This window comes from Passer montanus, unplaced genomic scaffold (genome assembly GCF_014805655.1).
Source record: "Passer montanus isolate IOZ18808 unplaced genomic scaffold, ASM1480565v1 scaffold20, whole genome shotgun sequence".
Taxonomy (NCBI): domain Eukaryota; kingdom Metazoa; phylum Chordata; class Aves; order Passeriformes; family Passeridae; genus Passer; species Passer montanus.
Window position 1 is genome coordinate 10,462,957 of NW_024366592.1, and position 25,046 is coordinate 10,488,002.

General features: G+C 42.3%; 1 protein-coding gene across 2 annotated transcripts; it reads right to left on the reverse strand.

Annotated features, from left to right (window-relative positions):
- Positions 1–13: 13 nt before the first annotated feature.
- On the reverse strand, positions 14–24,811 carry FAM180A (family with sequence similarity 180 member A). Of its 2 annotated transcripts, XM_039708110.1 has the most exons (4): positions 24,574–24,811; positions 3,164–3,264; positions 2,486–2,861; positions 14–990 (listed from the first exon to the last, which is right to left on the reverse strand). In XM_039708110.1, exons 1-3 carry the CDS (start codon positions 24,647–24,649, stop codon positions 2,520–2,522), a joined length of 519 nt encoding a protein of 172 aa, XP_039564044.1. In that variant the 5' UTR covers positions 24,650–24,811; the 3' UTR covers positions 14–990; positions 2,486–2,519. The 2 variants fall into 2 exon arrangements, with proteins under 2 accessions (XP_039564044.1, XP_039564043.1); XM_039708109.1 differs by having other exon boundaries at positions 14–2,861.
- Positions 24,812–25,046: the final 235 nt, after the last annotated feature.

Here is a 25,046-nt window from a genome sequence, read left to right on the forward strand (position 1 = left end):
ATTACATTGAGAGTCTCTGTTAAATTAACCTGGGCAGTCCAAGCACTTTCCCAAGGAATAAATCTTTTTCTTACATTAGACACAGTAAAAGAAGGAGGGAAACAAATTCATAAAACCTCTATTTTCTGTTGAGGAGATAAATGTTTCAGTTACCAATTTGTAAGTATGACAAGGTATGTATGCCATAGGGAATGATAAGATATTAAAAATTATCTGTAATTCTTTTTATGGGATATTTTATTATTAGTAAACTCTGATGGGCAGTCCTGTTGTGGGGCAAGGAGCATGGCTGGGAGGTATTTCTCTGATTATTGAGACAGCAATTAATATTTGCTCTAGTTCTCTTTCTTGTGATTTTTGCAGACTTGGAGCAGCTGGCTATGAGGCATTTATTAATTGCCCTCGTTCCAGGCCCTTCCAGCAAGTGGTGTTTCAGGGAGCCAAGAAGCAGAGCTGGAAAGGCAGTGTTGCACTCTGTGGCATTTCCCCTTCATGTGTTTATAAAGCATGGGGGGAAGGAATCACAAGCAGATCATGAGTGTTAAAGCTGAGGGATCAAAGGGCATGTGGGCAGGAAAGCAAGGCTGCTTTGGGGGTGCTGAGCTCTGTGTGTGCAAGCAGAGGAGACAGAGATATGTGTGGCCCACAGCTCTGTGCCTGAACTTTGCAGTTTCCTTTGCCATCTGCCAGACAGGCTTTGAAAATGGCCAACAAAAATCTTCAGGTATAAAATGCACTTACACATTTGTGTGTCTAAATGAACGTGCATGCTCGTACGCACAAATCCAGAAACTCCTGGGGGAAACAAAACTGAGTCTGTCTTTCATAAGCCCTTTGTCCAGCTGCTAATGCCATGGGCAGACTGCCCCAAGGCTGCTGTGCTTCCACATTCCCACAGGTGTTTGCCAAGCCCACTGCTCTGACTGCTTGCACTGTGCTCTTTGCTGTGCTTCTGGGCGGATTTTTTCAGCTCCAATCCTTGAAGTACCCCTGTTAAGGGACACAGAAGAATTAATTCCTTTTGCTCAAGTGATGCAAAAACAGTTAAACATGATTCAGAACTTGGGCTGGAATGCTTAGGTCGGTTTTAGTCTTGGGGATTTGTGATTTGGACCTGCATCCTTAATATATTATGTAATAAAAAAATAGAGAATGATGATATGAAAGGATGAAATACATGTTCAGCTATTTTCCCATGGTCTAGAAGCAGAAGCACCTCTAATATCAATAGAAAAACAGAGTTTGTATCTCCTGTGCACAAACATTGGGGGTTTGATTTAGAAGAGTCTGGATTTTTGATAGCTAGTCATCCTTCTGACAAAATAGATCTCCATTTTCTGTCTATTTTCCGTTCATTACTTTTTTGGGAGTTCATTATAATTGGTTGCAGTATTTCTACAGTTTTTCCTTTGCTAGTCCCAAATTCATAATTTGCACCACTGAATTGGTAAATAGCCTTTTCTGCCAAGTGGTCAGATGCAATTGTTCACTGACTGAACAATTTGGGATTCTTCTACGTACTCAGCACTCATGTGCACACACATGCATGAACATAGACACACACACAGAAACACAAGGATACTGAAATGAATATACAATTTACTACTAAAAAAAAAGAGCCACAGTGCCAAATTCAGCACCAGGTAAGTTTTAATGCACCTTCCTCTCTTGCCTCAGTGGGATTGTAGAGCATAGGTTTAGATGACCTACGTTCAAGCAACAGAACCAGGAGAAATGTGTCATTATCAAATTAAATAGGACTTTTGTCTTGCCTTGGATTCCACTGAGGACAAAAACAAGCAGCAGAAGCAAAGTCATGTGCAAATAATGAAAGAATCACTGCAGACTGTTTGGGAGGACAGCTCCAGGAAGGGGGGAATACGTTCACAGGCATTGTTTGCTGCTGGTCTTCACAATGCCCTTTGTCTTCTGAAAATGTTATTGCAATTAAACACTGGCTCAGCCAAATGAAGTGAATCAGAGGGTGCTTATTTATGAGAACATTTGGAATGGATAATATGTGGCATAATTTCTGAAGGCTGACAGTTATGAAACCTCTTCCTTTTACAGTGGGCCTTCATCTCTGTGTAATATTCTCTTACTGGCCAGCCAAAGCATGAACTTGTTTCCTCAGCTAGGAAAGCAGCCCTCTCCAGCACTTTCACACCAGCATGTGAGCATAAGAACAGTATATTTATGTATTGCTTATAGGAAACCCAAAGGATGAATCAAGGGTTTGCCTGAAACTGAAAGGGACTGTCTAGCTGTGCACCAAACTGCCTTCTTTTCCTGTCACAGAACGTGCCTCCAAGCCAGCACAAAAACCGAATTCTCAGGACTGAAGAGGTTTTTCACCATTTAGCATGGAACTAGAAAGCAGGCTCCACAAGAGGGAGCCAGAAAACGAACAATCTTTCACGAAGCAGACTATTAAACTCTTTACAGAATAAAGTGGTGGGCGTGCTACAAGGTGTCCTTCACCAACCAGAGCAGCTGGCTGATCTGTTGCTCCCCTTCCACTAAGAGGGCTGTTTGTTGTATGGGAGCATCAAGTCGTTCTTCAGGGCTTTGTAGAGATTGACAAAGGACTCAGCCCAAGTGTCTTTCTGGTGCCCCTGGGACTGAGCAGCTCTGTAGGCCGTGTAGACCATGGTCAGCACTGTCCTTTCAAAGTCTTCCTTCTTGAGGACCCTCGGGTAGGAAGACAGCCTGCTGCTCAGCCTGCGGATCTCTGTGATGCTCTTGGGGATAATCTCGTTGCAGATGGTGTCAAACTCAGCAGCCTTCCTCAGGGAAGCCAGCTCCTCGTCTTTGATGGAGATCCTCTGACCTTTGTCGATGTCAAGCTCAGCTAAAAGAAACTGGTACAAAATCAGAACACAGAAAGCTATTTATTTTCTCCAAGAGACTCTAGACAGAGTACATGTGAATTAACAACATGTTCTGGGGTCTTTAATTTTTGTCAAATGGAGACAGTTGCACTGTCTGGAGGTGGGGAAGGACAGAAAGTTGCTATGTGTTCCCACCTTTCTGGTGCACTATCACATAGCCACAGCTTTACTGCTGGGATGAAAAAAAGGGACACAAAGCCAGATAATGGATAACCCAATTATGGGCAGTACTCCCAGTCTTAGTTAAGGCTTAAGGTATCATAATACTGAACCTCATAAAGCAGGACCACATCTTCCAGCGAGTTTTGTAACACTGGATTCAGGAAGGCAGCTGAGGACCTCTTGAATCGCTGAGCAGCTGGGAAAAGCACAGCTGGAAAACAGCAATGGGAAAAGAGAGGTTCCATAAAGTGCCAAACACTGACAAAAAGCAGCACTTTTCAACAACAGAATCAAGTAAAAAAATGCCTCTTGCAAAGTCTTACTGTACAGTATGGTCTTTGACTGTAAATGAAATGTCTGACAGGGATTGCTTTGACCCTATCTACCAAGGATGGAGGTTAGCTGGATCCATAGGGTGCCTAACACAGGGTGCCTAACACAGGGTGCTTTTTTATCCAAGTCTGGGACTCTGAGTTGCACCACCAGAGGTGAAAGGAATAATTGCAGCATTAACATTGTCTGAAATACAGGCCCTTTTCTTGGATCTGGAAGGGGAAATCAGTACTGATACTCAACAAAAACTATTTTATTTGGTCCATTCTTCTACTGTCATGCTTCTGAGAGTCTACATTTCTCCTGGTTTCAATTGCCTAAAAGTTGATCTCTCCTTATTCATTAGAGACAGATCGACCAGAGAGTAACCAGCTCATCTGTCCTGGGCATTTACACTTGGAAGGAGTGACTCACCCAGATGTCTGTGTCACTTCACTGAGCCTGTTACCAGCTTAGACAAGGCAGCTACATCCAGTGAGGTGAATCCCAGCTTAGTGTGACTTTAATACTTTGCAGTGTAATAACTGGAACAAAAAAGAGCCTGCTACCATCAGGTATCTATTCTCCACTGTGAAGTGCACTACAGACGTTGTCTCAGGGAAATAAGACAGGAAACATATGTACAGTCGCTGAACTCAGCACCCCAGTGAAGTAGAGCATTTGTGAAATCAGTGACCTGGACAGTCCAGGGTATAGGAAAGATCTGATTCTGCTTTAGAGAAGACCTAAATGCTTTGAGTTATTAACCAGGTTACAAACCATCCATGTACTGTTAAAAAGTCTAAATTACTTTCAGAGTAGAAGGGAAAAAAAATCTGTTTAATGTTTTATTTGTATATTATTATTTGTATATTATTTTGTTTGATGTTTGGGTAATCATAACTTGAATTTGTTGGATTTTTTCTACCATTCAGGAATAGGAAGGGTTTATTTTTTTAACTTGTGCTTATGTGACTGTTGGTATGTTTCCCATAAACTTCACTTCTCAACTTTAGCTGCTTGCCAATAGATAAATTTGGAAACCAGTCTAAGAAAAAAAGGAAACAAATCCCCCAAATTTTGACAGGCATTATGATTCCCTTGTCAAAATTAAGATTTTTTTTTAGAGCTATGAGTAACACGTAATAGAACATGCAGCTTACTTAGAATTTTTTAGAAGGTTTCAATCTGCCCTTTACCAGATTTTTTTCCCATGAAACATTTTTACTAAATCAATTTTGTCTGGTTTTTCCGAAGTTCTTGTGATGGATTTTGCACGTTGCCCGTAAAAAACCTGAACATCATTTAAAGCTCTCTCTTGTAGGCATTAAAAAAAAATTTTAAAAAGCTGAAGCAACTGTAATTATTTTATGGAAAAGTTGTCCCAACTCTCTGACTACATGGCTCATCAGACAATTTGCCTCTTTGGAGTTACCCAAGCAGATCATATATATACAGTTTCTTCCACACTCTGTACCCTAAATGCAGCCCTGCTTCCTGCACCACTGGCAACTGCTGATTTTGTTATAGTTTGGCTTGTTAATGATATTTAAATTCTAGTAAAGCAAGAAGAGAGAAACCAGAGCCTCAGGACCTTTACTATCCTGCATATGGTAAATGAATCACGATAATGCTAGGTATGAAGAAATTCATACTTGATGATACAAAGGGTATTTTGGCTTTATGTTAGCTAGGGAAAAGGTAAAATATTTTGTTGAATTACAATACACATACTGAAGTTAGATAGAGTAGTTAGGATAGGTTTCAGGCATAGCTGCTCCATCCCTGATGTTTCCCTCTCTTGCTCAGAGCTTTGCTGAGGCACACTGGAGCTACTCCATTTTTTGCTCTTGACAATTCAAGGATGCAACTGAGTGCGTGTGAAGCACTCGAAACTTCAGCACTAATTGCTGAGTAATTAAAACTTTTATTACTGGGCAATTAAAACTCTAATTACTTAGCAGCTGGCAGAAATCCAGTCCATAATGATGACTATTCATTTTTATACCTATTAGCTTTTACATGCCCTTTTGGTGAAAACAGCCTCAGAGCATGGAGTACCTCTACATCTGCAGATGGTTTACATCTCAAATATCCCCTGAGCCATGGGAAAGGTGTCTGTGGCATCTTGCTTCAGTGCTGTCATGCTTCTTGTCATCACACTGATTGCATTTAAGCTTCAATCCAAGCAGAGATTCCCACCATGGAGCTGAGCTGGGAACCACCAGCTTCAGCCCATCACCACTCACCCAGAAAAGCCTCAGCAAAGGACTCACACAAAAATGAATGCCGCGCTATTGACTCAGTACTGGCCCACTTGCTGAGTCACAAGTAACACCTCAGAAAGAAGAAGGGTTTGTTAGGAGATTCAAAGGGACAAGGGCTTGGGCAGCTCTGCAGTGAGAAGGGATTTTTATGCGTATCAGAAGCGTGCCAGCCTCTGTAGCACTGACTCCCTAGTCTCATTATCTCATTCCCAAAACATATTAAAGTTTGTTACAGTTCTTAGAGACTCAGAAAGTCTTTCAGAGCTCGTTTGTATTTGTCATGGTTATCTGATTTTCCTGATCTGCATTTTATTCAGTCCTTCCCTTTCGCCATCTTCCTGCTCAGTAGTCAAATCCTTTCACCATCACTCCCTCCATAGTCCTCTCCATGAATTCATGAGTTCATCCAAGTCTGTATGAACACTTGGAGCAAGCACTCTGATTTTCATTGTACTGACTTAACACGTGTCGGCTTAGTACAAAAGCTGAGATACAGAAAGATTTTCAGTCAGTTTCTGCATTTGATAATTGCAAATTCTACTTGAAGCTTTTTTGCTGACTTTTACTTCTTCCTGCATTTACTTCCATCTCTGACATGAGTTGTCTGGGGACATCAAAGAACAGTAGAAGAGTTTATAATTCTTTACTAATTTCTTTCCCAAGAGATTTCTCTATAAAGCTCTCAAGCAACTGGAGATGCAGAGTGATACGCATGATTTTATGTTCATATTGCAGCCAATTCATTTCAATAGCAGTATCCAAGAACATCTAAGCAGCAGAGATCCCCTATTAATATTGACAGTGAAAGCCCAGCCTAGTAATCTTTGAAGTCAGTGGAGAGTCTCCAATTGATTTATTGGTTTTATTTCTCTTACAAATATGTTGAGACATCTCCAATGTAGATATGGGTGCTTCTGTCCTAAGGGTTGGTTAGTCATGTAACAAAAAACTTATGATTTGCAGAGACAAGTTAGGAAAAACAAGCTTTTCATTGTCCTTACTGAAAACATTTTCTATTATATATCTATATATAACTGCCATGCTCATCCTCTTCCAAATCCCTTCTCTAGAGGGGCCTTGGGAGTTCTGCCTTGCTGCCTGCTCAGAGCTCAGGGCTAGAGGTGGATCAGAGAGAACAGCACATCTGAGCACAGCCACCCCCTCCAGGCCTCCCTGCCTGGCCCTGCATGGCCTCATCCTGTGCCTGGAGTGCACCACTGCCTCTGCCTGGAGACTGCAGGCAGCCCACACATCTCCTGCTAAGGGGTGGTTAAAAGTGCCCTTCAGAACTGGCACAGAAATCTCCATTTTCTTCTTGCTACAGGAGCCTATCCAGTCTCCTACTGCTCTGTCAACTAAATTCCACTCTCCTTCAAGACTACCCAGGCTCTTAAAAAAAAAAATAAAGCTATGTTTGCCAACTCATTGACCTGCTTCTAACCACTTAGCTAAAGCATCTTTATGGCTTCAACAAAACATCACATTTGAGGCTGACAATAGCCTCATTTTAAAGATGTTTTCATCTCTCTTAAGAGATTCTGCCAGAATCTTCTGCACTTCATTAGCCGTGTGGTAAATATTTGTGATCTTCTCCCAGGTTTTCCCTGCAGTTTGATTGGTGAGGGTACAGATGTTTAGTTTTGCTTTCCAGTTCATGCATCTGTTCATTATTTCCCAGATGCTTCCTGTGATGTGTTTGCTCAATAAGCACAGAGCATAGCTGCAGGAGTTCTGTTATTTGTGCATCATCATTGCCCTTTTCTTCCCCTATGAAAAGGTATGAAGCACAGTTTGGGACTGGTGCAGACCATTGCTCCAAAGCAAGTACAGCTCCCCGGGGCTCTAGGGCATGAACAGTTTAATTGGGGTTATGACTCAGAAGGAATGATTTTGATTGCCATCAGAGGCATGGAAAAGAGTTATCTCATTGCTTCAGAAGGACACCTTTCATGAAGGACAGGAGGAGCAGAGGAACAAGGAATTCATTTGAAGGATTTGATTCTTCAAGATGGATTCAAGTTTTTGCCAAAGGAAAAAAAAAATCCTCAGCACTGCCCATAAAGTGATTGTATAGGCAGATACATTATCCATTATAATTAATGCCATGCAAAAAATAGTGAGTGGTCCAGGCTGATTGAATCTATTTTGTTGCAGAGACTGCTGGGCAGTTCCTAGAAGCTGTTGTTTTGGATTTTAGGGCAAATGCCTGAAATGCTCACAAGAGGATTCTTTATTGTGTGGGCGACTGAACACTGGAGCAGATTGTCCAGAGGGGTTTTGGAATCTCCTGCACTGGAGATATTTAAAATAGTCTGAACACCATCCCGTGCCATGTACTCTGGGATGACCCTGCTTGAGCAGAGAGGTGGGACCAGGTGATCCACTGTGATCCCTCCCAACCTGGCCCATTCTTTCTGGATGATTCTATAACTGTGTGTGGGAAGCAAAGGTTTGAACTCTCCTTGACCAGGCTGTGCAGAAGAGAAGAGGACACAGGTGTCAAAGTTTGCATACGCTTGAAAAAAGCTTTTGTTTTGTGCTTCTCTTTGATAACCTTACTTCTGAGGGCTTGCACACAAACCAAAGTATCTTTTATACATAAAGAATTTTATTTCTGTCTAATGACACTTTGGTGGGTCCATGCTGAGTTTCTTCGCTGCTGCAGTAACAATTCTCTATTCCCTATTTTTTGCCTCAGGCTAACAGGGAAATACCCTTGAAAATACCTTGAAAATGGTACCCTTTACCATTCTGCAGTGGTGTCAAAAGCTTCACTTTTTGGGGGGGATGTTAACCTGTGACAGATGTGTCAGGCAGTGGAAGTGGTAATGTAAATCACAAAAAGGGCAGGATTATTAAAGTATTAATGTGTTTTATGCATTTTATTCCTTGTCCTGTGCTTGGCTCATCCCCAGAAGGACTCATCTTCACCATCTGCAAGGTGTTTGCACTGTCCTGGGCCTGCAGCTGTTGCCAGGGCAGAACATGAGCTTTGGCTGCACTCTTTCACTTCTTGCTTTTCTGTATCAAAACTGCTATATGAGAAATCATTGAACACTTTGTCCCAGGGCAGGAGAAACTGACAGACTGGGGATTTGGAGGAAGAATAAGGGAAGTAAAACAGGGGGAAACACATACAAAATCCTAGAAAGACAAGGACAAAATGCTGCAGCGCTACAGTTTAGCATCTGAAACTTCTGGATTTGTGTCTGGATTTGCAGTTATTGACATAAGTAGCTTCTGTGACAACAAGTGCAGTGCAAAGACTTTTATCCAACTTTGATATATTTAAATCTCCATCATTGGGGGATTAAATCCCAATGCTCCTTAGGAGAACACAGCAGCAAGATGGAGAAAATGTTTTAATTACAAAACAACATGAATTAGCACATGTTTAAAAGCAGCTACCAAGAGAATGTGCCTCTTTTTGCCCTCAGTTCATTTCCTTGCTATCTTAGCTCCTAAGGCTAAACTTAATTCACAACTGTTGATTAAAAGTGAGAATAGACATTAGCATCATATTTAGTTATTAAGAAAAAAAAATTGTTAAAGGAAAAGCTTTGTCTTGAAAAGTTTTGTTAATTAGGATGTAGGAAGTAGATCTCCTTACAAAAGTTGGCAACAGGCAATACTGTTCTTAAGAAAAAAAAACCCTTTAAAACACTTAATAGCAGATTGTATTTAATTCCATACTGCAACATACTGTTTTTTTCAAAGTAAGTTAGATTTTACTAATTTATCTCCTTTTAAAGAAACAAACACATTCTGAAAGGGTGTCTCAGTTGCATAAAACAGAACCCATTTCTACATAAAACTTCTGCCCTTCATAAACGACCTGAGATGTGTGAGATTAGATTAATGTGCAACAGAATTCCCATTAAAAAACTAGAGTGGTAATAGCCTGTCTAGCTACTTGGCACAAGTTAGAAATGCAAAGGTGTATTAGAAAGACCAAAAAACCATTATGCTTGCAGAAATGGATATTGCTAAAGAAGAAAATGGTTCGCCTGAGCCTGTGTTTGTGAGAGGTGGAGGATATTTACATTCATGACTTAAGTGAAATGGTTTCAAAGATATCACGAGCACCAACCAACTAAAATGGTCTGAGAATTTATTCCCTCATATGGAATTTCCATTATGCAGCATTTTCACCTGTTCCCAGGCTGAAACAATGTATACTGTGTTATTTATTCTTCCCTTGGTGTGATAAGGAGGGGTCCCCACCTGGAATTATTTATGCTCATAAGAAAACATTCCAGTCAGCCAGGAGAAGCCTTTAATATGCTGGAGTAAAGTCGCTGCAGAAGGTGTGAAGAGAAAAAATGCACCCAGAGAAACTGAAGGAAAGAAGAAGTGAAATATATTGTTTTCTTATCTGTCAGTTTGCTGCTATATTAGAACAAACTGGAATAGACTATGGCAAAAACTGTGTAAGTGAAGGGCAGCAATAAAGGAAACAAATATCAACCCTGCTCCACAGGTTTAACTCATAGGCAATAAATAATTGTGGTAACACAGTTAATTTCAGGCAGAGATGGGAAATGCTTTATGTTCCTGTCTTCATTGCAGAGCCACCTCTCCTTCCCTGCCTGTGTTGCTCACAATGGTTCTGATCCAAGGGAAAGACACCAAACTGTCCTAATTAAACACATTTGAAGTAGTTTCCTATTTCACATTTCCTACAAATGAACAGGCAAAGGGATATAATGATGCTCCAATCTATTTCCATTTCTCCCAGGAGGTAGCAGAGGAGGGAGGGAAGGGAGGGAAGGGAGGGAGGAAGGAAGGAAGGAAGGAAGGAAGGAAGGAAGGAAGGAAGGAAGGAAGGAAGGAAGGAAGGAGGAAGGAAGGAAGGACTACAGCAGCCCCAAGGGCTTCCTGCATGGTGCTATTGCTGCTCTGGAAGGAAAGCCCTTGAACACAAAATAGCTCTCACCGGATCTCTGCCTTTTTTATATCAACATCGAAGGGCCCAAAGGAGCGGGCTCAAGCCTTGCACCACCTCCCACGTATGCATTTCCTCAGACCTGAGTCACTGGGCACCCAGAAAAGGTATTCACTCAGTAGCTAAGAATGGCTGGGTTCCCTTTGTGTCTTGGCAGGCAGAGGTGGCAGTATGGCCAGGGTTTTGCTGAGCCTGACCTAATGGAGCTGTAGCTGCAAGGGGCCGCTCCTGCCCGGCGCTCCCTCCTTCCCTTGGTGCCACAAAAAACACTGCTTTGTGTGGCCACACAGGCAGCTAAGCCAGGAATCTCCCTGGCTGTCAATGAAGAGAAAAAGCAAACAAAAAAAACAGTGCTAGTCTCACTTCACAACACATCTGCTACACCAGCAGCATTTCTATGTGTGAGAAACTCCCAGTGCAGTTGTGTTCTAACTGCAATTGGTGTAGCTGGTGATGATTCAAGTCCTCAGATGACCTAAGGATGGAAATCAGCCCTGAGAGGAAAAGCAGAAGCCCTTCCTCATGTCTTCACACCCTTGATCTAACCATCAGATAGAGAAGATCCATTTTTTGTTGATGATGGCCACCTCAACAAGGGTAGCCATTGCTCCTGCTAGAGAGGGTTGGCTGCAGGACCATCAGCTGCCAAACTCTTCTTCCCCTTCTATACATACACCCCACTGAGCTTTTACACAGAGGAAATTCAACTGGCAGAAAGAATATGTTAAATTTTTTCCCAGACTGGATGAAGAGGAAAGAATCAAAGGTCCAGTTTGAACCACAGACCTAGCAGGGAGTAGTATGAAATTATTTTTCATTATTACATGACAGCTCAAAAATGCCAGGGACCCTGGAATTATTCACTTAAGCCACCTGTGAATGGTTTCAACTGGCAAATAAATTCAAGTGTCTGACAGTGGGTGTACGAGCAATCTCTGATCTGACTGCCAACTATTATTATTTTGCTCATGTATGAACTGCTCAAACACATGAAACAACAAGGTACTCCTCATCCTCACTAAGTATGACTATCACAGCTCAGAACTGAGGAGAAATAAACATTAGACTGACCATATCTTCTCATTTCAATTGGAAACAACCAGAAATGTCTTCCTCATCCTCACTAAGTATGAATATCACAGCTCAGAACTGATATTAGACTGACCATATCTTCTCATTTCAATTGGAAACAACCAGAAATGTCTTCCCTTTTTCTTCAGATCCCCATCCAAATTGAAATAAATTGTTAGGAAGTGAATACATAAATACCAGTTTTCTGCTTCCTCAGCTTTGGGATTTAACTTGCTCTTCAAAAGCAGGGAAACCCCAGCTGCCTTTCCAGCTGTTCATTGAGCTCCAAATGTCAGTGCACCTGCTGGGGTTTTCTTAATGACATGAATATGTGCTGGATGAGAAAGAGGATAAATCAGCCTTGCCCAGAAAACAAAAAGAATAGGGGTACTGCGTCCTTTTTGTAAAAAAAAAGTGTTATTTTTTTGAGGCAAAGCCTTTTCAAGTCATTGTATGATTTCTAGTAGTGTCAATAAAGGTAAGAAGTCTGAGAAAGGGACTCAAGACCTGAAGATGGATTTAGGTTTGTGTCTGAATTGGACTTCTTCAGCTGCTTTGTTACTTAAGCAGAGCATGAAGGATGGAAAGCTGGGCTGTATCCCTGGTGAGAGTCAGGGCAAACACATGTTTCTCCTGGAGAGGTGAGTGAGGATCAGCATAGGAAGATATCTATTCTGTCAAGTACACACCTGTGTGCATGTCTGGGCCCCCTTAATGTCAGCATCTCTGTGGAAATAGTATTGAAATATTAGTGAAGCTCAAAGCTCCACTAAACCTGATCAGTGGAATTCAATGTGTGCAGATGCGATGTTGGGCCAAGGCAGTCTTGGTGATATTGCCATAAACATTGCATAGGAATATAAAGGATGAATTAAAATGGGCTGGGTTTATAGCTGCATCCCCCATTTCACAAACACACATATGGGATTTCCATTTTACAAAGCTGACATTTTTCCAGTCTTCATTGTTACCCCAAATTAAAACCTGTCTACTCTTATTCCTATTCCTATTTCCTCCTAAAACCTGTCTATTTTGAGATCTTTCAGGTTTCAAGATCTGCTGAAATAAAGCTGAGACTGACGTACAACTGGATTCACCATGAAATACAGAAAGCTTTGCTAAAAGTTGGAATGTTGCAAATTGTTAAAGGCTGCTGAAGGTGAGATCCTCAGATGACCTGAGCTGGCACCACCAGCTCTGTGATGCTGCTCTCCTGGCAGCCAGGCCCTGTGCTGTGAAAGACACACTTGGCATCACAGAGGGGACAAGAATGGTAGAGTCAGGGTTACAGAATTCTTACAGCCAACAGAATAACCCAAATATCCCATTTCTTGAGGAGAGAGACCTGAAAGGCAAAAAATGCTGACAGCTGTGCCTGAAGTTGATGGAAATTCAAAACCTTTCTCAACCTCTTTCACTGTTGCAGAGCCTGCCCCTACAGGTGCCATCGTGGCTCCTTGCCACAAATATATGTCACATATATTTGATTCAGTGCTCTTCTTCCTTAATGTACACCCTCTTCTGGAGCCATTTGAGCTGAACTTGTAAAATTGATTTTGGCTTATGGGAAAATAATGGAAGTAAGTGTTTAAGGAAAAAATGACCTCATCTTCTAAATTTAGCATGAATAAATTCAGAGAAAGGGAGGAAGGCCTGATTTCCACGAAACCCTTTAACATGCTGCTGACTGAAACCAGCTGGGAGTCAGTTCCTTGGTTTAAATCCTCTGTGTGTGAGGACTGTGTGTGAAGGCATTGTTATTGTGGAGAAGCACTTTAATTAAGATGCTGTGATACTCATCGTAAATCTCATCCTGTTGATTTTCCATTTGGGCTTTCTCCTTGCTAGCTCAGAGACTCTGAAACTTGCATAATGAAATGAGCTTGCTTAGCAAGGTCTTGCTGGTGTATGGGTTACATCCTGCTAGAGAAAAATCTTCTGGTCCGTCTGCTGTCTGTTGCTTTGGCCTACAGAATCACTCCTTGCCAAAGCTGGACTTCAGCATGTGATATATCTGCGTGACAGATCTTCCTCTGCTTTTTAGTGATGGTGACCTCCCAGGTAAGCTTATAGACACCACCTGGTTATGAATATGTGATTGATACACATCGTACATCATCTTCGTATGATTTCCTTTTGTCAAGTTAGGGTAATCATTGTCTGAGATGCTGGAACACAGAGGTCATTTGTAGGGGTAGACTGACATTTAGTATGGCCACAAAACAAGGCAGGGACTACTTGTCTCTTTATTTGCAATTCCAAATGCTAGCCCCAGTAATCTTTAAGTTCTACTTTGACCTCTGAGTGCCAAGGATTAAGGATGGATGAAGGAGAATGAAAACTAGCTTGTCATGGCTGAGCTCCTTGGATTAGTAGCTGTTAACCACTGCAGTGGGTTACAGGGACAGGCTGCCGCGAGCATGCTGGTTTCTTGTGAAAGGAATGCTCAGAAGGTGATTTATAGCTTTGTCTGAATAATACATGTGTTAATTTGTCAGCAAAAAGCACTCATAGGGAAATGCACTGGGCTTTGGAAACAGCTCAGTAAAGCACAGTTTGCTCCCAGCTGGAAATGCAATGGGAAGGACTGGCACTCTTTTCCACCTCAGTGGGCAGACATCCAGGGGGTGATGACCTCCACCCTCAGGTCCAGCAGAGGATGTATCATATCATGGTTGGTAGCATGAATTCAACCATCAGGGAAAAGCTCCTGGGGGAACATCACAAGTGGGTGTGAAAAGCCAGCTGGGCATGACACACATTTCCATCTTTGATCATGAGAATAGAAAGGGGGTAATTAAGACATGTGACAAGTTGGTTACACCGCCAAATTTGTGCAAGTAGAAACTGAGTTCTCTGCCTCAATGGTGATATTTTACTTCAGAGTCCCTCTGTGTTCCTTTGGAGGATCTAAGTGCAGATGTTTTTCAGCTCTGGCATTCACTTTGGCTGGAGCACACTGGCTGTAAGCAGCACGCACAGGGAGTGGGGCTGACAGAGCTGGGTGCGTGATGGATTGATGGGCTATGGCACATGCAGTTAGTCGTGCAGGGCTTGAAGGGTATCCAGAAATTCCCAGCAAGTGTCCAGCAGCCTCCTCCCAAAATATAGCTTCTGGCTAGAAAAGGAGCATCTTTCTAGGGAAATGCAATTTGTTATGGTATCCCTAACACTTAGGTATTTACCAGGCAGATTCTTCAAAACCAGACTTCATCAGCTGAAGCCCACAGCATTCCCCTGCTGTGAACATGGAAAATGCAGCACCATGGCAACACTACTCTGTCGCCCTGATTTTTTAAGATTTTCTACAACAGCGTGTCTGCACCGTGCTGTCTCGTGTCCTATAGTGACATTACTCCCCAGCCTGTGTGACTGCCCCATCTCTCTCAGTCCCTCTGCTAAACATATCCTGCTTTCTGCCTTCCTGCAGGATTCCCTCCATCCCTACAATGCAGCAGTGCCCAGGCCTCAGCCAAGTGGCTGCTGTCTTCCCTCAGAACAGCAGGATGGTTTTAGGGAGAGAACAGATGCTGTGAAATGATGTGCCCATGCATTTCACCCTGGCTTTTCCCAGATGTTCTGTGTGTCAACAGGGCCACATCATCATCATCATCACCATCATCATCATCATCATCATCATCATCATCATCCTCTCCTGCTGGAGAGCCCAACAGGGCAGACACACAGTGTCTCCTGCCACTTGGGCCTAACTGAGGCTGGTAGATCTAATTTTTGCTGATTGCATCTGATTCCTGCTGTGGGATAGCCCAGTGTGGAAAAATCTTTGGATTTTTTTGTGTCCTCATTCCTTTGTGAGGACCCAACTGAACTTTATGTTTGCTAAGTACAAGTCAAGGTAGGACAGCCACTTTGAGTTCTGTTTATTAAAAACCTGGCAGTATAAAGCAGCAGAACAAGTAGTGTATACATTTTTATCATTAGACTATTACCTTCCAAAACTTTCTGCCAAATTGGCATGGTAATCTAGGAAAACAGAAGTTGCTGCAACTATGAAAAATAGATGGTTTCACTCAACACATGCTGTACTATATTAGGAGGTCCACAAGTAGTGTTTAACTGGAAATGGAGTTTGTTCAGTGCCAAGCCATGAATAATTACATAAATAAAAAATGAAGCATGTTTTAAATGTCTTTTATTTTAAAAGAGGGCTTAAAACACGAACACTTCTCTGAGACATAAAATCTGTGCTTAATAAATAAATTCAATAAACACTTTGTGTTTCTTCAGAGCCAAGCATAAACAAAAAAGTAATGTCATGGCTGTGAGCATTATGAAAACTGGGGAGGAAACTGAGGGCTTTCAAAACTTGATCCATCCCTCCGGGGACTGATAAGGACCTACAAGGACTTGTGCAGTTGTGGTGCTATTTCTTATGACTGATGTTAATGGGAAATGCTGCAGCTCCACAGTCCTGTAAAACTGCAAGATTCCCGCAGCTTCTGTGGAATAAAACCAGGCTGTTTCTTGGGCAGTGGCAAGAGTCTTTTTGCCTACATAGTGTAGAAGATCAAAGGGAGGGGCTAAAAAAAGTGAAGAAATCCTGACACACTGATGATTCAGTAGCAGTAACTTTAATTTTTATACTGTGACTAGAGGTCAATTGCCCAGACTGGAAGCTCTCAGTATCCTGGTAGAATGAGAGTCTGTTGGGGACTAGAAGCAAACTTGAGTCTTGCTTACATGAGAAAAAGGCAGAGGCGAGCTCCAAAGGAAAGCAACCATTCCAAGAGCCTGAGAGGCAGATGGGTAAGATGGAGACCAGCTGTGCCAGATGGGCATCTGCTGAAGTGTGGGTTCAAGTGAGGATGCATACCGTGCTGACAATGCTACTCTAATCTTGATGTCGTGCACTTTAATAGTTCCCATCCATATTTATATATTTTCTCTCTCTTTGCACCTTTCCTTTATCTTCATTTTTCCTGTCCTTTACACCATTTTCATTTTTACCTCCACCCTTTTCTTTCTCAGCATATCTGTCCTTTGTCTCTGTCTCCCTCTTTGTGGCTCAAATGATCCCTGCCAGATTGGAAAGTCTCTACTCTTCCCAAGACAGAGAAGAGATCAGAAACATCAAGGTAATTTTTGTGGCACACCACCACCTGCCAAATGGATGGAGATGATTAAATCCTGATGTCCTGGCTTGCAGAAGATATCCACATCCAGACCAGTGCAGCTTGCTCTCTTTACAATTATGCAGAACCTATCTGAAGTGTCCTGCTTCCCCTGTGCCCTGCCAGGGTGCCAGGGGCAGGCAGGTGTCACAGAAGACCCTGTGAGTTTGGGTCACCAACGTGAGACTGAAGCACAGCATTGTCCTTCCACTGTCCCATTTCCTCCCAAATAACCTCTGAGCACTCAACAGCTTATTTTTCCCTTTCTCAGCATCTTTTTTCAGCTACCCACCTGGCTCTTCCTGAGCAGAGGGAGACTCAGTGGTTTGGAGCCTGGCTCCTGGCTGGTGACCTGCTTCCCTGTGGCCAGGGAGGAATTTCCAGAGGACCAGTGGTATGCAGGCTGCTCTCAGGGGAACTGAGGGGCTGCCAAACCTAACCAGCAAACTGGGCCAGGAAAGGCCTCGCATATGCTTTCACCAGAGGAAAGGAATGTTTGTGGAAACTGGGAGTAGTGGAGCTTTTTTAACTTTGCTTCCCTTCTCCTCCCACTCAGCCTCCAGCCCGACACTGAGGCTGTGCTGTAACAAGCACTGTGACAGGAGAGAAGTGCAGACAGGCTATTGCGGCAGCCTGGAGCTCCTCAGGGAGGGGAAAGGGGGTTACTGGCTGAGGACTGGTCACTGAGCAGGCACGGGAGCACCGCAGCCTGTGCTGCAGATCTGGGCTGGTTTAATGTACCTGAATGAGCAACCATGATGTTGGGGATATATCACAAAGCTGCCATTGCAATTCGCAAATTAAACAGGATTTGTGTGTAATGAGAGTCAGGCACAACAGAGTCATACAGGATCCCTGCATTGACTTTCTTCCCTTCCAGTTAGGGGGAAAACCCCAGAGATAACAGTCCCCTTGGGGTTTTTGGTTTGTGTTAAATAACAAGTGTCATTTGCAGTTTATTCTCAAGTTGCCTTTTTTTTTTTTCTTTTAATGATGCTTTGATACATTTCCCCCTCAGCTTGCCAGCATCTGCTCTCTGTACAGCTGATGCTGCATCACCTTCTCCCATGCCAGTGCCATTTTGCTGAAAAATTCTTTAAACAACAAATACCTGATTTGGGCTGGAAGATTTTTAAAAAGCAAGGAAACAAAATTTCAGATAATAAATTGTGGCCTTGCTCCTGAGAGCAGAAAAACTACTGTTGACTTTTGTCATGCTGGTTTGCACATTGAAGTGCTTTTGAAGTTAAAGCAAGGGCGAGGTTTGTGCCCTTCAAACCCCGACACTCACACAGCTCCCTGTTTTGCTGCAGCCAGGTCCATGTACCCAGCTGGCTTCTCTGCATCTTGGATGGACTCAGCTCCCCTCAGCAGAGCCACTGGGCTGCAGGGAGACTCACAGAGCCCTGGCTGTGCCTGTGGGCAATCACCAGTTTCTCCTCCTGGGCTTGCCCATGGTCCTGCCCTGCCTTGAACCCGGGCACAGGCACTGCTGCAGAGTTAATTGCTGCCCCACTCGGTTCTGTACCTCAGCAGTTTACATCTTGCCTGTCACCAGCTGAATAATCAGAGCCTCTGCAGCCTGATGATGTTCATTAAGGCCTGCTGACTTCCCTTTCAATTCGACTGTACCATTCAGTGCTTCTGACAGGATTCCCTTCTGCATGAGAAGTCATTACACTCCTGCTGAATTTGGCATGATTTACCCCAGGAAAACAAGAAAAAGCACTTTATGCTTCAGAAACAGAATTAAAAAATAAAATAACCACAGCTATTAACAACACACAGGACTATATACACACACAACCATCCTGGGGTGAGGTATTTAATGACTCTGTGCTTCACAACAAAAAAGCATGCTAATATTTTGTCTCCTTAATTACACTGAAAGTTCTCTGGAGAAGGACAGATTCTTTTTTATTCCGTGTGTTGCATAATTATGTGTATTGCATAATGCCAGGTACCACTGAGGCGTCTGGGCCCAGCAGTTAAGGTAACCAGGAGGGGACTCACAGTGTTTTACAGTCTTTGCATGAGTTGTTTCACTCATCACGGAGCTGCCTCACCTCTGGAAGAGAACACTGCCTGGTGAACAGGCACTAAGAGCAGTGAGATGGTTGTTAGGGGTGAGGTGAAGGGAGCTATTTCGAGGTGAAAGTGGAAGGAGGGGCTCAAAGGGCAGGAGGTGCTTCCCAGATGAGCTTTGCTGGGGCAGGAGGACCTTTGTGCACACTGATCCATATCAACTGATCCAGATCCCAGGACAGCTCTATCCCTGGAACTGGGGCAAATGGATGTGACACTACAGCATGCAGGGATTCTGAGAAAGATGACCAAGGTGGCAGCAAATGTCTAACTGATTTGGTAGTCCTCAGTGCTGGGATGGAACTGGGATCACCAGGAATATTCTACAGCTGCCACTTTCAGCAAATAGATCTCATTTGGTCTAGGATGTATCAAAGAGAAAACAGCTTTACTTCTTGTGTCTTCCTCTTGTTGTTTACTCAGGTTTCCTCAAAATTGTCCAGTTCCTGTCTCTTTTTAACTTTTACTGTGTGAGCAGTAAGCTCTAGCCATTTTTTGGCTGCTTCCTGTGGTGAATAAAGTCTCAGAATCACTTAGATCCTTCCTTCCTAACAGCATGACTGCTTTTAAAGAGTACAAAATCCATCTGTGATCTAAACTAAAATGTGAAAACTTCCATATTCTATCTTCCCTCTGATCTCATCAGAGTTTAGCATCTTTGCCTTAGAAGAGATTGGAAACTTTGATTTATTTATTTTTTTTAAGCATCCTTTGCATGTCTTTCAGGTTCAGGTGAATTCTGATTCAGGGATCATCCTCCATGCAGGTTAAATTAATTAAGTCTGGCCCTAAAGGAGCATTTGGGGAATCAGAACACACTAGAATGGATTTTGATTATAGTCACAGCCCTGCCTTACTGCATATTTATCATACCATGGTTAAAATCCGTTCAGAGACTGTGATATTTCAGCTACCTTTGCAAAACCAAGCAGCTTTACTAATAACTAATCTCTCTCCAGACCTTCTTTAGGAGATGCCTTCATCTCCTTACAGACAGAGTTGCAATATTTTGTGCAGAAATTATTTGCATCAGGGGATTCCAGCCCACCAACATGCATTCCCAGGAACTGGTCAGACTCATGGAACAAACTCTGGGTAGGTGGGAAAAACCTCTGCAGGAGATCCATTGCCTTTTGCAGCTCCAGTGAGGTTGTTGGAATGGGCCCAACAAGCAGGGAAGTTGGGGCAATTGGCAGTCTTCCAAGTCATCACATGAGAGCCAGAGGAAAGGGAAATATTGCATTTTCCTTTTAAGAAGTAATGTTCTTTTCACATCCAGGCCTAGAGAGTGTTGGTGCTGTTCCTTAGCATTTCATCTCTATCATTTGCACTGCACATTTTAAGAATTGGATAACAAAGTCTTTATAGAAATGAAGAGAAATTTATAGAAATTAAAAGAAGTTGGATAGATGCTACAATTTAAAAATTTCTGTTAGCTGGACCAGATGATGTAACCTCTTTTTACACTTGGACCAGATCTCTGGAAACCTTGTCACATATCAGATAACACAGACCATAACCTGGTTTACTGAAGGACCACTTGGTACCTAAATGTGTATGTGTTTGACCATTTTTGTTACAATTAAAAAAAAAAAAAAGTTCAGGCCACATTCCCTTTGCTCATGCTCTCCAAGCCAAAAGAGTCGTGTTTGACCATTTTTGTTGCAATTAAAAAAAAAGTTCAGGCCACATTCCCTTTGCTCATGCTCTCCAAGCCAAAAGAGTCACCCAAGAGTTACTGCTGGGGTGGAATCCCAGAAGCTGCTCAAGCAGGGAGTGCCTGGCTGTAGAGGTGCAATATGAGATGCAGCAGGGAAGAGAGGGAAATAGGATAAAAAGGAGTGGGGATAAAGGGCATGCTCTAATTTCTGGGCCACTTGATCTTTGCACACACAGCAGAGATCACCAGCAACCAAATGACCACAGAGATTAGAACATATTAAACAGTGCTTCCTTACAAAAGTACTGGCTGGCTTTCTAGCAACAGCCAGTCTCTCTTTCTCTTCTACACAGTCTTCCCTCTCCTGGCACTGGAGAGCTGACAGCCTGCTCAGTCCACAAGCAGAAGTAGCCAGCCAAAGTTGCTCAGACAGTGGCTGCTCCACCAAACCCACAAACTGAGCTCCCACCACACCAGAGCAAATACTGAGAGTCTGCAATGTTGTGGGGAAATTAAAGAGGATGGACCTTCTGTCCTTTCAAGCAGCTCCTTCTGCAGAAAACCTTTGAGGAGAGCAGACTGTTCCCCTGGTGCTCTCAAACAGCCATTTCACTTTCACCAGCCACCAGAGACTGGGTAGAAAATTATGCACATGGACCAGATAGATCTGATGGGACTGTAGTGATGCTTTAGAGGTGTGGAAGGAGCAGCACAAAAACTCCCCAAAAGCATGAGACCTCTGTGGTGCTGAAATATCCTTTTGACACTGATGGGTGAAAAGCATTCTACCTTATTTTGTGTCTTTTAACATTTCCTTTTCCAGCCTCCACGGATGGAAAAACTCAGCCTTGCAGCTGCTCCTGCACTGACACAATTATAAGAAATCTGCATCTTCCCACCCTGAGTAAACGCACAGCAAGAATGCTACTGTTTGTGAGTCCCATTTATTAGAATCAGGCAGCCTTTACAGCAAAGAAACTCTTGCCAGCCGAGATGTGCTAGTAAGGATTGCCTTAGGGTTTCTCCTCAGGGAACAGACAACTCTTGTAATGCTCATAATACTGGCTTCTGCTCTCCAGTGGATTGGTACTTCTCAAAGTTTGATGGAAGCAACCAGCAAGCAGTGACACTGGTTGCCATAGCTGCATGGAAGGGTTTTTTGGTTTTTTTTTTGCTTTTTTTTGTTGTTTGATCCTTGGTTTCTTCAGAAGAAATATCTCTTAAGATCTGGAATTCTTATTTAGAACTTGAAGAATTTATATAACCTCACTTCTGCCATTGCATAGGGAATAGTACTTAGTCAGTAGAGAATTTTAATTTCCTTTTTTCTTTATGTTTTTTCCCTAGACAGGAGGTTCACAAAATCCGAGAGGATACTTCCATGCAGCCAAGCCTAAAAAAGGCTCAAGGAAACTTGAGGTGATGACAAGAAAATTATTTCATCATCATTCAGGATCTTTTCTTTGTTATTTTAAACACACCCATCCTAGGGAGTAAGTTTTGCCTGTGACTTCTGGACCCGTGTCCACAGCTCAGTCAAGGCAGGCTGAGAAGTGTGTGTGTGAGATTTTTAATGCAAAAGGCTGAGGCAGTTTAAAAAGAAAAAGGAATGAATAAAGCCCTCTGTTTTCCTGCCAGAAATGCTTTTTTTTTTCCTTCCCCCCACCCCCCCCCCACCAACTCATTGATGCTTCCAAGCAAAGGGAAAAGGGATTTGGGAGTTCCCAGTCAGCACAAGTGTGTTCATCTTTTCACATGTCCGAGTTCTTCTTGAGCCAAAGCTTGAATGACTGGTTACAAGGGCTGGGGATCCCAGGCTGCCCCAGTGCTTCCCATGGAAAAATGGTCAAAGCCAGACATTGTTGTATACAATATTGACTGCTCATTTCTACTGCAAACAACAACTGCTGGCAATTAAAGCAAGACCTTTGCCCTACTGTTTTGTAAACAATCTGGATGACAAGTCAACATGGAGATGATACACAGATCTGTCTTTCATTTCCCTCAGACCAGATGCTGATCTGTCTTTGCGTTTTCACTGCAAAACGCAAATCAGGACTCAGATAAGACTTAAATGACTGAAGTTTAACCTAAACAAGACTCAGTTGTCATTTGTAGAGGGAGGGAGGGAGGGAGGGAAAGAGCTCTGAGTGTGCAGCAGAATGTGTCATTGCTCAAATTTCATCCTAGGTTTCTAAGCAATTCAAAAATTAAGACAGTGCTTGGACCCTCTCAAGGTACTGCAGATTTGGTTGGGTTGACACACAGTACAAGGGAGTGGAGGTTCACTGAAGCAGTTATTGCTGAAGGAGTCGTGTCTCTAAAACATCTTTAGAGCAGAATAGTCCCAGTAGATGTGAAAATCTGGTTTCCTCCTCAGAAAATGCCTGCACACACTATTAGTGACAACTGAACTCCTTATCACAACAGGGAATGAATTTTCTCTTCCCTCTGAAGTCTCCAAAGTTTCCAGCTTGAAAAAAAATCTGCTTTCCCAAAAGACACAATAGAGTTCTGATGTTTTTCTTTAAATATTCATGGTGATTAACATTGAACTTTAATAGCTGCATAAATTTCTTTTAGTGTTGTGATGTTGTGTAATTAAAGTAAGTGTGTTAGCAAAAGTGAAGAACATCCTTAAAGTGAATAGTGATTATTACATGAAATTGAACTCTTTTTCTTACTTTTTTTCCATTTCTTAGGCAACGTGACATCATTCTTCCAAAGGGTGGGGCTGTGGGTTTTTTAAAATTAATATATAAAGATATAGTTCTGATTTTCTCACAGTTTTGTGTCACCCCTGGAACAACAAATTCTTACCTACAGAATTACAGGATCTGATGACAAATATTGGTGCTATTTCCAGTCTTATACCAGAAGAGAAAAGTAAGGTACATGCAGGTACAATGACTCATGCAATATCAGACAAGAGTCTGATGAAAAAAGTTTGTGGAAAGAACCTGCCATGGTGAGTCCCAGGTCAAAGCCCTGCCAGTATGCTCCCACTAACAGGGGTTTTTGAAAGGAATAATTAAGCATTGTAAGGAAAAATTAAGCAGCCTGAGCTGGATTGTGTAGCTCTTCATTAGTTCCCTCAACCATTCCCTCTCCTACAAAATCAAAATCAAAACCAACCCCAAATGTCAGACTGGAATGGTACCAGCTACAATGAGGAGACTGAAATAGGGAGGGAGGCATTTAAATGCTCTATTTTTTTTAGCAGACTCTGGTTCCTTTAAATGTCTGTGAATCTCAATATCAGAACTAAAGAAATCTTTTAGGAGGTGTTTCCTTTCTCCACTTCCAGCAGCTCCTGAATCAGTGCCAAATACCAGAGGAAAGAATAAAACCAAAAAAGGGAAAGGACATCATCATTAGCTTTGAAGCAAGCATCTCCAGTGCCATCCAATAGCCCCCAAACATTCCATATGCTGCTGTCACACTTTGAAAAATTACAAATATGGCACGGCTGCGTATTGTCAAATTGGCAGCTGAAGTCTGATAACACACCAGGTCACTTCCTCTGTGCTACCTGTGCTCCTCTGCCAGGGCAGCAGCATTCCCAGGCACCTTGCACAATCTAGGCATTCTTTCCTTTACTATTGTCAGGTATCTTCCTGCTAGAGCAGATTATGCCACCTGTGATTGCACAGCTTTCACTTTAAAGTTTCATAAGCTATATTGTTTTTTGTTAATGCAGGAGAAAAATTAGAAATAAGAACAGGAAAAGTACAAGAATGTAATTCTGGTTCTTGGGCTATTTTATATATTTTTGTTATAATAGAATACATATATCATTTTACCTTTTTGCACTTATTCATGTGTATTTTTTATTTATCTATATATTTTTAGCTGACCTGTTTAACGGAGAAAAAAAATTCCTGAGTTGGAGGGGAAAAAATATAATTGTGTGTGTGTATATATATATATATATATATATATATATATATATATATATATATACAGACATGTATAATGCAACATAATTTGAGACCAAATCTACAACTCAAATTTTTCTCTTAAATAGTTTTGCAGGTTGAAATCTTACCTCTGCTCCATCTGTGGGTCACAGTGGCATCAGCACTGTAATAGAACAGCAGCAGCACCAGAGTCTTCCAAAGCATCCTTCTCTTTAAAATACGTATGTCTAGCTGTACAGTAGCTTTTTTTATTTTCCCAGCTCCTTTCTTTTCAGGAATAAATAATGGCTTTTCCTCTCCCCCTCCCCCTTTGCAGAAGAACCTGCCTGTTCTTCTGAGTAGAGCTGAAGTCAGCGCAGAGCTCGTCTCCCAAACCAAGTCTCCTCGGGATCAGGAAACTTACTTTCACAGACAGACTTTGTTTTTATCCACATCTGGAATGACTCATAGTGCATGTGAGTTTGCTGGCAGCTGGGTGAATAAATATCATTACATTTTTGTAGTTGAGTTTCATTTGTTATATGGGCCAGTTGGAATTTATTTTCGTCCAATAAACAGCCACAAGTAACTTCATTAAAAGAGACTGTGGAATTGTAGCTAC

Bases quoted from the DNA above. Each gene is read 5' to 3' on its own strand.
- FAM180A (XM_039708110.1), bottom strand. From the start codon at position 24,649: ATGCTTTGGAAGACTCTGGTGCTGCTGCTGTTCTATTACAGTGCTGAT. The intron at 3,265-24,573 runs GTAAGATTTCAA...GCTGTTTTCCAG, and splicing joins GACCCACAGATGGAGCAGAG to CTGTGCTTTTCCCAGCTGCT. The intron at 2,862-3,163 runs GTTCAGTATTAT...ATTTTGTACCAG, and splicing joins ATGTGGTCCTGCTTTATGAG to TTTCTTTTAGCTGAGCTTGA.